Below are 14219 nucleotides of genomic sequence, written 5' to 3'. Positions count from 1 at the left end.
TAACTGTGACAGGGAGAAATATGAAGGATTGAGAAGCGGCGAACGTGAGTCAGTGTAGAAAACTGGGCTTTTAATCCAGAATGGGCCGAGGCGTTCATGTTTATCCTTTCTTTCCTCGAAAGCTCGAAACTGCTCTGTCTCATCTGCTCTGAGATGGTTGTTAAAAGCATAAAAATACATTTGATAAAAGGCTCCAGAAAACAAGTGATCTTAGAGCCGACTATGACCAGTCAAAGAGGATTTTAACATTCATTTACTGGCCAACAATTACTGAGTGTTCCCTCAGACGCCACCAAAGCCTGTAGTCTTGTATCGTTGATTTTTATATTTTACAATGACAATGGCAATTCAATATATAAATGAATTGTAATTTATAACTAAATGATAATGCATCTTAAACCTGATGATGCTGCGGACCTGTACATGAGGACATTTTCATTATCCGGACCTCCTAAAATCATAAATGACAACCCCTGCTGTGTCTTCCAAAGTAATATTCATGTACAGCTTGTAATACCTTCACATTCATCCTCTCTTCTGTCACCTAAGCATTTTTAATTGTTATTACCAAGCTATTACTTGATAACTACCACATGAATAAGATGGTACTACCATAATATTACTTACCTATTACAAAATGATTGCCCCACTGACCATATAGTGACTGTGCTCTAATGTAGAGTGTTACCCAAATATAGCATTTTTCCAGCACCAAACCTCACCCACATCAAAAACAGCGGCTCAGTGACTGTTTAAAGTCTTAATTATACATAGAATGAGCATGTATTATGACAGCATTGATGCAATATCGGGTTGTTTACTTTTCAGTCACCATGTCTAAATGTCCTGCATTCATTTCCGCTCACTATGGTATGAATAAACAGCTCAACGACTCTCTATCGTGAATCTCTGCTGCTGCTGCTGCTGCTGCTGCTGCTGCTACACATAAAACAGTGGATGTTTGCAGACATGAGAAAAGCCTCTTGCATGGAAACACTCTTCATGTTTGTGTTGGTTTTTTTTTTGGTTTAATCCATCTGGACATTAGTGGAAGATTTACAAAGGTGTGTCCCCTGCTGGGATTTAACTGTCACTGTAATTTGGTTTAAGGTTGTGGTCGGAGACAAGGTGGTGCTGATGCCGGTGAACGCAGGGCAGCCTCTTCACGCCAGTAACATCGAGCTGCTCGACAACCCGGGCTGTAAAGAGGTGGGAGGAGCGTTTTCACACATGACTTTGTTCAGAACATGTTTTTCCTCAGTGATCCGGCAGCTTTAAGTAAGACTGTTCACACGTGTGATGGGGTCTGGTGTCCACCGCCCTTCACTCAAACACACATTGGTGTCATCACTGTGTGTGTCAAAGGTCTCAAGGCTGCACATAAATTAACATTGGAGTGCTGATTAGTGCAAAAAACACTACTGTGGGTTAGAGGATGTCGGCTGAGGAGGCAGTGGTCTCTAATCCATCCTGAGGACGGATTGCTTTCATGCGGCCACACGCGTCTTCACACCGACATCCGGATGGGATTTCTGTAATCAGATCTGAGGATACATTCAGGAAAAAATGGGCCGTTTTCATAATAAACTACAGCTTGTGTCCAAGCTTGTAGTTTATTTAATAGTTTCAGAAGCTTGTAATAATGTAATAATATACATATATATATATATATATAATTATTTTCATGTGAACATGAAGACACCTGTTCAGAAAAAACTATTTCAACACCACATATTGATTTTGGTCATATATGGTCCTTTTAATGAACAAATTAAAAGTAAACTGTTGGTCTCCCTCACTGGAGTTTGTGAGTTTGTGATGTTGTGAATAAATGGAGAAATCTACTGGTATTGTAATATATTGATTTATCACAGAATTGTTGTATTGTGATATTATTGGTTTTGTGGCGTTTTCCACTTTCCTTGGTGAAGTCAGTCATGCGTGAAGTAAAAATATATTGAATAACCACCAGGGCGCGACTTCAGGGGTTGAACAAAGAAGTCCCCTTGGATGAAAAATGAGTCTGCATCTTGCATCTGGATCTACAATTTCAATATAATAGAAATATAATATTTTAAATACAACTGCTGTGTCTCTCCATCAAATAGTTAAATTATGAGTGTTATTGGGAGAAAATAAAGAAAAGAGTTTTTGACCAAACAAAACTAGCTAAAGGAACAATCTACATTTATTGCAGCTCAAGCAGTTTTTGTGATATCTGTTTAGATTAGATTAGATTCAACATTATTGTCATTGTGCTGAGTACAGGTACAACAAAGAGACAACAGAGTGCAGATAGCATCTAACCACAAGTGCAACACACTACTGTGGTTCATTAAAATGCAAATGTATAGAAGTAGCTAGTTTGTGATATTCTAAACAGTCCTATAATGTAGTGGTGTACTATATCTACTGTATATAATATAATATTAATGGTATAGCACATTTATCACAACATATGACTTACGCAGGATAGAAAACATGTTTTTATTTGTGTGTCTGTCAGTGACACTCTGCTCTATCCTGCAGGTTAATGCTGTCAACTGTAACACCAGCTGGAAGGTGACCTTGTTCATGAAGTTCAGCGACTACAAGGAAGATATTCTCAAGGGGGTATTTTTTGTTTTATTCCTTTTATCAGTTGTTTTGTTTTTTTTGGCAGTATTCTTGCAAAAGTTCCTCTCTTTTTTTTTCTTCTCCTTTTCACAGTCAAACAAACAACGTGCAGATATTGTGCAGCAGCAGCAGCAGCAGGCTCATGTTTGTGTATGTGTGTGCTCTGTCAGGGAGACGTGGTGAGGCTGTTTCATGCTGAGCAGGAGAAGTTTCTCACCTGTGATGAGTACAGGAAGCAGCAGCATGTTTTTCTCAGGACCACACTGAGGCAGTCTGCCACCTCCGCCACCAGCTCCAAGGCTCTGTGGGAGGTCGAGGTAAACAACAGGCAAATGATGATAATAATAATAATAATAATAATAATAACAACAATAATAACGTTGCTCAATTTGGAAACACCTTTGGTGTTAATTTTAGCTAGTTGCTTACAATCTGTATTTTTTTTGAAAGATGGAAAGAAATAACGTTGACGTCACGTTGTGATGACTCGCATGTATTTCCCTTCTGTAACACGTTCCAATTTCCTGAACATGGTAACACTGAGCGCATCGCAGACGTCACGTTTGTACAGGCGCACTTAAAACTGAGAAGGTCTCTGAAAACTGAGAAGTTGCACTTCGTCTGTACATAGTTTCCATTGTTTGGCCTGTTTTTGGACAATGAGAGAAAAACTCATACAAGTGTTATTTAAAATATGTTTTATATCAAATATAACATGCAAAATCTGGTGTTCATGTGCAGCTGCAGTGGTTCTTTTGTTTTTGTTGTTTTTTTAAACTTTTTGTTTTTCTTCATTTTAAATTTTACATTTTTTTGCTCTAAGTCCTTTTATTTATTTATATATTTATACATAGAGAGATAGTGTAAGAAGTACATACATTCAGAAGCGAACAGAAATAATACAAGTATTAACATCATACCCCCTCCCCACCCAGCCCTGCAACTATATTACTGTACAATTCCATTTGAAATTGTTAATACACTATATTTTAACATGCAGTAAACTGTGAATATCTGCCAGATATTGAAAGTTATTCTGGAAAAATGAGCAAAAGCACTGACTCGCAGGACATTTCCTGGTCCCTTTATGGTTAAAATAAGCAAAAAAAAAATGTTTTGAGGCTTAGGTGTTAAAGAGTTAAATTGACCTGATTAGAACTGGAATCTTTTTAATCACCAACTAGGTTTGAAACATACAAGGTGTTTTTCTGCATAACAAACCATGTAAGATAAGATTAAGGAAGTATCTGGTTCAATACACATTAGGGCAGATTAAGTAAAGAAAAACAAAAACGGTAAAACTTAAACTTAACTTTTGTCATATTAATATACAGTATATGTGTGTTAGTCCTGTATAGATGAACAGCGGTGTGAGCGTAACTGTGCTGTGCAGATGGTTGATGCATTGTTATGATGTTGTAATAATGTTATTTAATTAATTCAACACTTTTCATCATAATTGAGGGATAATTACACGCAAATTAAGGCCCTAGTTTGCCCTTTAATTTGACATATTTTCGAATGCCGGTCTGTTCGACTTCACAGCGCAAGTGATTTATCTGTGCAATCCACAGTCCATTGTAGCGTGTCTTCCTCTTTATCAGCTCGTACTAAATTGAATTTCCCCTTGTCCCTCTGCAGCGTGTGCCAGAATGTACTTCATTTATCAGCTGTTGACATGTTGCTCCTCCAGCATGACAAACGCGCACAGAGACGATGACTCTCGCTCTGACTCAGTCTGACACTGCAGTGATTGAGCCGACGTCAGTGCGTCTTTAAGTGCTGCCGAAAAGGCTTTGTTCAATGGTTTCATGAATTAATAGTGACACTGAAGGAGCATGGAACAACAGAGAAATCATATGTATTGTAATGCCAGAATAATAATAATAGTAATACATCAGAAAAATGAATAGACTCTTTTCATTCCATACTCTTGCCTTACAGCATGTGCAAAACCTGATGCTTTCTCTGTGCATCGTTTAACCTTTTGTGTTGTCGTGGCAGGTCGTGCACTATGACCCCTGTAGAGGCGGAGCCGGCCAGTGGAACAGCCTCTTCCGCTTTAAACACCTTGCGACTGGGAATTACCTCGCAGCTGAGGTGAGTGTCACTCTCCAGCTTCAGTCACTGCTTTCATTGAATTGAATTGTGTTGGTGCCTCTGCCTGATTCTCCTTTATAAACACCTGAGGAGAGTACATGTTTCCCAGTGTGTGAACAGGCATTGTTGAACGGGGGACTGTGGGAGATGTGCTGTAGGTGGCAGTGTTCCCATTGATATGACCACTGTCACACATCCTACCAAACCACTGATGAATAGTTTGGTTTTTAGTTGATGGGAATGATGATGAGAGGATGATCATCCTCATCAAGGCTCTTTATGATCACTCAGTTGAATCCAAAGCCAAAGGCAAAGATTAAAGTTCTACAAAGGGGCTTTTGTCTGAAATGCAGTAACTGTGATAAATCCACGACACTTGATTACATTTTAGAGTGGAGGCTGGACACTGTTGACTCTGTTGGTATGAATGCACTGATGATTCCTGAAAGACATTTTTCTTATTATTCTTATTGCTCTTAATCATCTTTATGTGTGTATTTTACGATGAGCCCACAGAAAAATGTCCTGCTCCGGCTGCACAATAAAGTTCTATTCTATTCTATTCTATTCAGGTGAATCCTGAATTCAAAGAGAACACCATGGAGACCAAAGGAGAGGTGAGTCACTCAAACAAGCACATTTTAACTGCAAAATCACACATACAGCTGACTTCAGACCGCGGGGTCTCGCTCACTTCTACTGACAGATCTATACATCATTATCTAAACCGCGTAAGACATGAACATTACATCATAAATGAATCAGATTGCACTTGATTAAAAGATAAAAAAGTTAAATTAAAATTGAGCGTTTTAGTGGAAAGGGCTATTATGGCAGTCGCTGTACGTTTTTTAATCAATTCCAGACACTCCTCCCCGTCTCGCCATCCTTAGGTTACGCAAGATCACTAGTTCTCTCACACACACACACACACGTGCACACACACACACACACACACAGGCACACAAACTCTGCCAAACTCTGAATCTATATCTAGATACTTCCCTCAGCTCTTAGCTGCCTCGCACATTTGTATTCTGGCAATGCTGGGAACACACACACACACACACACAAACTCTCTCCCTGCCTCACACTCTTCTCTATGCACACGCTGAAATGCAGACACACAGGGGGCTCCTTACATAACATCTGGGTGTGGGGGTGCCCTGCGAGAGAGGGCTGGAGGGGAGGCAGACGTGCTGTCTGCTCTGCTCTACTCGCCTCTGCTAAGCTGGTGGGGTGAGTCACCAGTGGAGCGGCGGGGAGGGAGTGGGAGGACAGAGAGGCTGAGGCGTGTAGAGGCGGAAGCAGCAGCAGCAGCAGCTCTGGGGACCTTCCCATTGACTTGCACATAACAGCGTGGGGATATTAGCCCGTCTACATTATCGGCAGCATCTGCACTGCACACACTGTACCTAGGTGCCTACGTACGGCAGCTTCGAACGCGCCACACAGAGAAGTTATGGCTCTCTGGCGCCATTTCTGTGTAATCTGGTGCCTCATTAGTGTAAGAATCTGTGACAGTAGAGTTTTGGCTCACACGTGTCTGCGCTCACTGATGGATTTTTATCAGCAGCTGAGCTCGTCTGTCAGTGTTAACGGAGAAATATGTCAACCTGGCACAAAACCTGACCATGCTGGTTTTTAGGGTCACAGAGACTCACTCACACAGATTTAATTAAAGCTGCAGTGTGTAACCTGTGGTGATGTTTGGTCGTTTCAGGTGTTTTTTTTAGTCGTCTTCAAACAGAACTGATGTAACATTATTTGTTATTTGCGACAATACAGGCTCTGCCAAGCATTACTATCAGACCTGACTGAGGGAGCTTTTGTGTGCATACAGCAGCAGCGTAGATCCGCTCAAACTGCTGAATAGATTTCATAGACATTCGCGTAGTGCAGTGTTGCTGTTGCCTCTGTCTGTCTTGACGAGTCGCAGGGCGGCGTGGAATCTGAACACAGCTCCACTGAGAAACACAGAGAGCGTAACGTGAAGCTGTGGAGGCTTAATTGTCATTGCGTGGATTCGTTTGAATGTGACAGACATTTGTTTATAATTAAAAGTTATGCATTTCAACTTTAACGTAGGATAAGTATCTGCACTATAGCATATCATCATCTACTGCTTCTGTGTGTGTGTGTGTGTGTGTGTGTGTGTGTGCGTGCTGCCGCAGAATGAGACAGACACCGTGTTCTCCAAGAGGAAGCATCAAGCAGCAGAGAAGATTGCTTTCACCCTGGTTTCTGTTCCCCACGGGAACGACATCGCCTCCCTGTTTGAGCTGGACGCCACCACTCTGCAGCGAGCCGACTGCCTCGTGCCCAGGTCAGTGACTCACACTGGGGCAGCACTGACAATAACACGTTGCATCTGCTGTGATTGTAACCACGGGGGGCACTTTGCGCTCGAGTTCACAACAACAAAATCTGCCTCTCGGGGGAGATAATGACACTTGATGTGCTTCTGCGTGAATATCTGCAATACGTGACAATCGAATCAAAATGATTTTTGAAGTTCCTTATCCAAATGGCAGGGTATGTCACGTGTTTTCTAACAACAGAGAGAGCTGGAATAACAGATATATGAAACAAACAGCACATCACATGTTTCATTCTAAACGAAGCCTTCCTTATTTGCAACATGCTTAGAGCGAGAATGAACCTGTGACTTTATACAAGAATCATCCTGAACAAAACAAACATGATGTACGGTCAGCAGTGGTGGACAGTCACTTTTTTTGACATTTTTACTTTTTTTTTGTTTTAGCCGTATTTGCTAATCTCTAAACTACACTGACAACTTCAAAAGTAAAGTTAAGCTTTGTTGAACCAGTTAAATGTGAAGACGCAGCGATGTGAACTGAAACTTTCAGTCTGCATTTGTTACTGCGCGTCATCTCATCCTTTGCCCAGTGTAACTGGTCAAGCAATTTTCTCACATGTGTCCAAAGCCCCTTTTAGGTTTAGGTTGGTTTTCCACTAGTACCTTCTCCATGTGAGTGGAGACATCGCTGCACAGCTGCATGAAACTGCCGTGATTTCGTTTTACATGCCAGCTAAATACACCAGAGACTCCTCTGTTAATTATTGAGATTTTAGACAACTTCTCACGGAATTGTTGGCGATTAACCCCAAATTTGAGGATCGTTTTTAACTGATCTATAGTTCGGCACTGTTCGGCTTGATTCTGGTGTCTGACGTCGGCGCTCATGACGTCACACATAGTGTCGCCTCAGCTCGATTGGAACCTCACCAGAGAAGGTACTAAAAAAAAAAAGTTCCAGGTACTTTTTATGAGCTGGTGGAAACACAACATAAGATACCTTGGCTTTGTTATACAATATTTTTTATTGATTTTTGTGTTGCCCATGTGTGGTCCACAGGTGGGATTAACACTTAGTTAATCCCACCCAAAATACTTGGATGGAAATATTCAGCAGGGATAATGTTTTAGTGTTTACTTTATCTGTAATCTTAACATTATTTTAAAATCTTATAGTGCAAAAATGTGTGAATTCATAATGAACACCAAGCAGAATTGAGACTGATGGGAATGTCACATGGTTTGCGGTCATGCGGTTATTAATTATAGGCATTACATTAAAAATCAGAGTTATAATTCCTCTGGAGGGCAACATGAATGTCCGTACCAGAGGAATGTGTCCCGTAGTTGATGAGAAATTCTACTTAAATCTAATTAAAAACCAATCAAAGAAAATATAAACCTCATGTCAGCGTGAGAGGAAGCAGCTATCAGATATTCTCAGAGCAACCACGACGAGGTTTGTGTCAATTTATCAAGTAGTTTCACCAACATATTGAACCAGTTCACTGGAGAAGTGGATGCTTTAATTTCATGATAGATTATATTTATCAGTCAGAGTCATCCTGCTAACGTTGATAAAACATTATATATTAATACAAGGATCATTTATTCAAATCAAATTAAATATACTCGCTCCCACAGGGAAATGTGTCACAGGCAGACGTGCTCCAACATCTGCATGATGAAACGGCTAGGACATACACATATTGTATTGTGTTTTATTATTATTAGTAGTAGTAGTAGTAGTAGTAGTAGCAGAGTCTTGTATAATCAACTATCATTTATCTGTTGTCAATGATTTGTTTTGTCCTTCTTCAGGAACTCGTACGTGAGGCTCAGGCATCTGTGCACCAACACCTGGGTAACCAGCACCAACGTCTCCATTGATGCAGAAGAGGAGCGACCTGTTATGCTAAAGGTCTGAACACACACAAACTTGTTTTATATCTTCGTGAGGACACATTATAGACATAATCGAGAAAACACTCGACAGATTAATCTCTTATGAATATAATCCTCAGCTGCAGTTCTTGTCTGTTATGATTTCAATACATTATTGTAAAATGGATTTTGACTGTCACATCAGATTGGTACCTGTCCCACGAAAGAGGACAAAGAGGCTTTTGCTATCGTGTCCGTTCCACTCTCGGAGGTCCGGGACTTGGACTTCGCCAATGACGCCAGCAAGGTTCTGGAGTCCACCGTGAGAAAGCTTCAGTACGGCAACATCACTCAGAATGAGAGGAGGTACAGAGACGTGAGCGTGACACAGGCCTTACAGGGTGGCGTGCATTCTCTAGGATTTCACGTGTTGTTGTTTTTTGCTTTTTATATATATATATATAATAGGTTTGTGACTAAGCTCCTGGAGGACCTGGCTTTCTTTGTGTGCGTGGTACCAAACAACGGGCAGGATGTTTTATCTGTCGTCACCGCTACACCCAACCGAGAGAGGCAGAAACTCATGAGGGAGCAGAACATCCTCGCTCAGGTCGGCACAACTGCAAATACTGTCCTTTTAAGATTGTTTTATGTTTGCATTTGTGATTCACATGTCTTACCGCAGACCTTCATTACTGTGTTTGGGTGTCTGCTCTCTTAGATCTTTGGCATCTTGAAAGCACCGTTCACGGATCAGGGTGACGGTGCGATGCTGAGACTGGAGGATTTGGGAGACCAGCGCTACGCTCACTTCAAGTACATGTTGAGACTCTGCTACAGGGTGCTGCGGCATTCCCAACAGGACTATCGCAAGAACCAGGCAAGTCTTAAAACAGAGCTTTGTCTAGCCGCTTTTATGCTACTTACTCTGTGGAGCTCCCCCTACAGTTTTGGAGTAAATATTTTTATTTTATTTTATTTTTACTTTAAAAACCTACTTTAAATAACAGTTTTCAATGCTTTTATCATCCTCTCTCATTGATCTGGACCAGGGGTCACCAACCTTCTTGAGACAGAGAGTTACCTGAATGGTAGAGATGGAGGGCTACCATATTAACATTTTATGACCACTTTAATGATGAATATGCACACACATTCATTCCAGTGCTTACTCCTAACGGTTATCACGATATCAATGATATTTGAGTGATCATATGGATGCATGCAAGTGAAGTGAAGTTGATGACCACGGATCTGGACACTAGTATTTGTATACAAGTCTAGTGTTTACTCGTGTGGGGCCCCTCGCTCGGTCAGAGAGCTGTTTCCTCTTCCTTGCTTCCGTTTTCTCGGCTCCTTTTTTCAAATATAACAATATCGCCGACCTTGATCCTGGCGAGAGGAGTGTATGTGCAGTGCCGCAATTTGTGTGTTTCCAGTGAGACTTCACAAGACCTTCTGATTCTGAGGACTCCGGGTTAGCGGCTCTTATCTTGCAAGGCTGATTTTCCACTAACAGACACTAGGGGGAGTGGAGACAGCCGCCAGTCTCCCCGCAACAAGCCATTTAACCATTGCAGTGACTCCAAAGTTGTTAAATGAGTGTAGAAATCCTGCGTAGTTCTGGTTTAACTCTTTTGCCACAGGTGCCATGAGGTTCATTTATATCGTCATTATCAGCAGGATGCTGATGCTTGTTTTCAAGGGATCAGGAGGTGGATTATAAATACAGATTCTGTCAAAGCGACTTGGAAAATCTATGCAGGGATCGCAGCTGTTGTAGTTTTGTAATGAAGAAACTTAAGCAGTGCTCAAACAGTCTTTTGATACATCAGTGGATGGACAGGAATAATTTACAACAAGATAAATAATGAGCACAGCAAAGTTTCTCTCGCACAAGGTCATTGGTATTAGTGCTATAGTTTTCCTTGGGCAAGGACAACCTGTGGGTAATGCTGTTTGCTGGCTCCATAATAAAGCAATTTTCTACTACTTGTGTTATATAAAACCTGATCAACAGTCAGTAAACTCGCATTCAAACAACTTCACTGCTCTTAAGCTGCCTTTTTGTTGCATCACAGATTCAAAATGTGTGGATTTATTAGAAGAAGTCAACGTAATGTAATTTACCAGAATAATACATTTTTAAAAGTCCAGTGTGTAGGAATTAGTGGCATCTAATGGTGAGACTGTGGATTGCAACAAACATAAGAGTCCTCTACTCATCCCTGTCAAGTAAACCTCTGCCAAAAGACTTTTTCATATGGTTACGAAAACCATAGCGTTATTATTTTTTAAAGGATTATACACTTAATACAAACACACTTATGGTTAGTATACATCTCTGCCAATACATCTGTCTAAATGCTTCACACTGTTGAAGTTCTTTCACAACAAATGTCACTATGAAAAATATGAGAAATGTAAATCTGATATGAAACTATAAAAACACTGGTATAAATAGCATAATCAATGATAACTGGCTGTCAAGCCAAAGGACCATGAAAAAGGCCATGAAAAGCCAACTAATTGTATGGCAACATTCTGTATTCTGTAATAACTTAATGTTAATGTCACCTTTTAAAATATGAAAATGTGTTCATGCTTTTGATACTAAATGACATATTTCTGTCAACTCACTTGGGCATTTCAGACATGTTAAGGGTGCTTGTCATTGTTTTTGTCATTTCATGATCAAAATAATTCTCCTTTATCTAACAGTGTGCTCTCAGATGAACCTGTGAGTTCATTAAATTCTAAATAAAACCATGTGTATCTTGTTCCACATAGGAATACATAGCCAAAAAGTTCTCAATCATGCAGTCCCAGATTGGGTATGAGATCCTGGCTGAGGACACCATCACCGCCCTGCTGCACAACAACCGCAAGCTCCTGGAGAAACACATCACAGCCAAAGAGATCGAGACGTTTGTGAATCTGCTGAGGCGCAACAGGGAACCCCGGTCAGTCACGCAAGGGAACACTTTAATGAGGGCAAAATACTGAATAATCCTGACATCATACACAATTACTGGCTGTGCATCAGATGCCTTTGAGACTGGTTTTAAATGCACTAATCAGCTGCTTTATTAGGTACACGTGTAATTACAGTAAGTGGCAGGAGTGGCACGGAGTGTCGCCTGTGTCTGCTTTAAAGAGATTCTTCTCCTCACACATTGTACATATTAGAGAGTGGTGAGTGAGAACATGGACAGTAGCCATAGCTAGCATAACTCTGCTGTAGTGATATAAAAACACAGTCAAAAAGTTCTGCCTCTTTATTTAAAACACCTAAAGAAGACGTAATGAAAAAGAGAAGAAAGGCAGCAGTACCATTGATAGAAGAGCGAGCAGGTTAGCACTAGCTAAACCAAGCCCCCTGTGTTTATGCACAATTTGTCGTTAAACTGCAAACAAAATGATGAAAATGTATGTAAAGGTATGTATGTTTGTAAAACAAATGGTTTGATGAGTGTTTATGTTAATATTCTGTATGAACGCTGACGGACAGCGGCGTTCAGGTGCTGCACACACTTCAATTATCGCTCATTACAAACAAAAGCACAAACACATCAAGTCACTTTTGAATTTCTATCATTGAGAACCAGCTCGGTTGTTCTCCTCTAACCTCAGGCATCAACGAGGCCTTTTCTCCCGGAGAACTGCTGCTCACTGGATATTCTCTCTTTTTCGACCGTTCTCTGTAAACCCCAGAGATGGTTGTCCAGGAAAATTCTAGTAGATCAGCGGTTTCTGAACCACTCTGACCAGCAATTAAGTGGCCAGTGAGAGTACAGTGACTGCGCGTTATCACGTAAAACGCGTGGATCTAATCTATCAAACTTTATTTCCATGCTGTCGTACAAGGTGTTCCTTTTAATGTGTATGTTACACACACAGAACACACACAATCGGTGTGCGTGCGTGTCTCTGTGCTGAAGCGTTTGTTAAGCGTGGCATTTCTCTGCTCCTCCAGATTCCTGGATTATCTCTCTGATCTCTGTGTGTCCAACAAGACCGCCATCCCCGTCACACAGGAGCTTATCTGCAAATTCATGCTCAACCCCACCAATGCAGACATCCTCATCCAGACCAAGTGAGTCACACTCCGGCTGCAATCTCTGCATTGAAAATCACTCTGGCCGCTCCTGTCACATTTCACACGCTTTTTTTTTTACAGCGTGTTTAAACATGCTCATATTCTCCACGGCATGTCAGATTGCTGCCGCCTCCTCCTCCTCCTCTAGCGTGGCTCTCGTGAAATAGATATTTCCAGCAGCGGCTCTACACCAGGACATACTGTGATGTGTGCAGTTTTGCCTTGTTACAGCTTTATGTCACACTCTTGGCCTCCTTCCTCATCCCCCAGACTCATCTCTAACACTGAGAACACCCTGGAGACCTCTCTGATGCAGGAGGAGGTGGAGGAGGAGGAGGTTTGGCTCTACTGGATCGACAGCAATAAGGAGCCCCATGGCAAATCCATCCGTCACCTGGCCCAGGACGCTAAGGGCAACCACAAGATGGATGTAGACATCATCACTTACTACAGGTGACAGTGGAACTCGTGCTTTCAGTTCCACCAGTGTGATAAACCTACTTTCCCAATGCGGGCACCCATGTGCACTTACTGTGGTTTTGTCCAGCTGTTAAAAGGTAATTCATGGCTTTTGAACCTGGGATCTATGTGTGTTAGTGTGTCAGAGAATCTTACTCACAAAAGCCCTTTAGAAGTGGTTCAATGGAACTGGAGGCGATGGCTATAATGTAATCTTATGAGGCAACTTTGACATCCTATGTTTTATTCACTAAAAGTGCTTTTTGTTTTTGCCAATTACCAATAAAGGACTCAAATTGTCAAAAGAGTCTGGCAACTGTACTGAAGCATTAGTGACACTCAGCTCTCACTCTGAATTCTCACAGACACCTGCGACTTGTTGAAGGAAGACTAAGTAGCAAACGTGAGTGAGAGTGAGAGTGAGAGTGAGGAGGGAGGGTGAAATCCTCCTAATGTCTGAAGTTTTATCCACGGACACATCACAACCAAAACCAGAACATGGCCATTTTTTAAACACTTCTTCCAGAATCACGTCACATGAGCTACACATGGCGTGGCATTGGTTCTCTTCTTCTTCTTCTTCTTCTTCTTTTACGGCGGTCGGCGTCCTGCTTCATGGGGCTTAGTGCCTCACATTAGTGGGTAGCAACTGTACGTGTAATAACGTAGACCCAACTATTCCTATTCTAAATTAGTTGCCAACTATTTTAATAATCGATTTGAATCGGTTTCATTGTT

General features: G+C 41.3%; 1 protein-coding gene across 1 annotated transcript in view; it reads left to right on the top strand.

Moving 5' to 3' along the window:
- The window catches only part of itpr2 (inositol 1,4,5-trisphosphate receptor, type 2), an 80546-nt gene that overhangs the window by 15253 nt on the left and 51074 nt on the right, over positions 1-14219 (top strand). Inside the window, exons 6-18 of the mRNA XM_044035660.1 lie at positions 1111-1209; positions 2530-2613; positions 2787-2933; positions 4621-4716; positions 5289-5333; positions 6891-7042; positions 8861-8960; positions 9129-9289; positions 9392-9533; positions 9645-9803; positions 11714-11886; positions 12900-13019; positions 13293-13475. Of these exons, the coding sequence (XP_043891595.1) occupies positions 1111-1209; positions 2530-2613; positions 2787-2933; positions 4621-4716; positions 5289-5333; positions 6891-7042; positions 8861-8960; positions 9129-9289; positions 9392-9533; positions 9645-9803; positions 11714-11886; positions 12900-13019; positions 13293-13475 (1661 nt within the window). The remainder of the gene's footprint in view (positions 1-1110; positions 1210-2529; positions 2614-2786; positions 2934-4620; positions 4717-5288; positions 5334-6890; positions 7043-8860; positions 8961-9128; positions 9290-9391; positions 9534-9644; positions 9804-11713; positions 11887-12899; positions 13020-13292; positions 13476-14219) is intronic.

Source organism: Solea senegalensis, linkage group LG10 (assembly GCF_019176455.1).
Source record: "Solea senegalensis isolate Sse05_10M linkage group LG10, IFAPA_SoseM_1, whole genome shotgun sequence".
Taxonomy (NCBI): Eukaryota; Metazoa; Chordata; class Actinopteri; order Pleuronectiformes; family Soleidae; genus Solea; species Solea senegalensis.
This window is presented reverse-complemented; position numbering and strand designations above follow the sequence as displayed.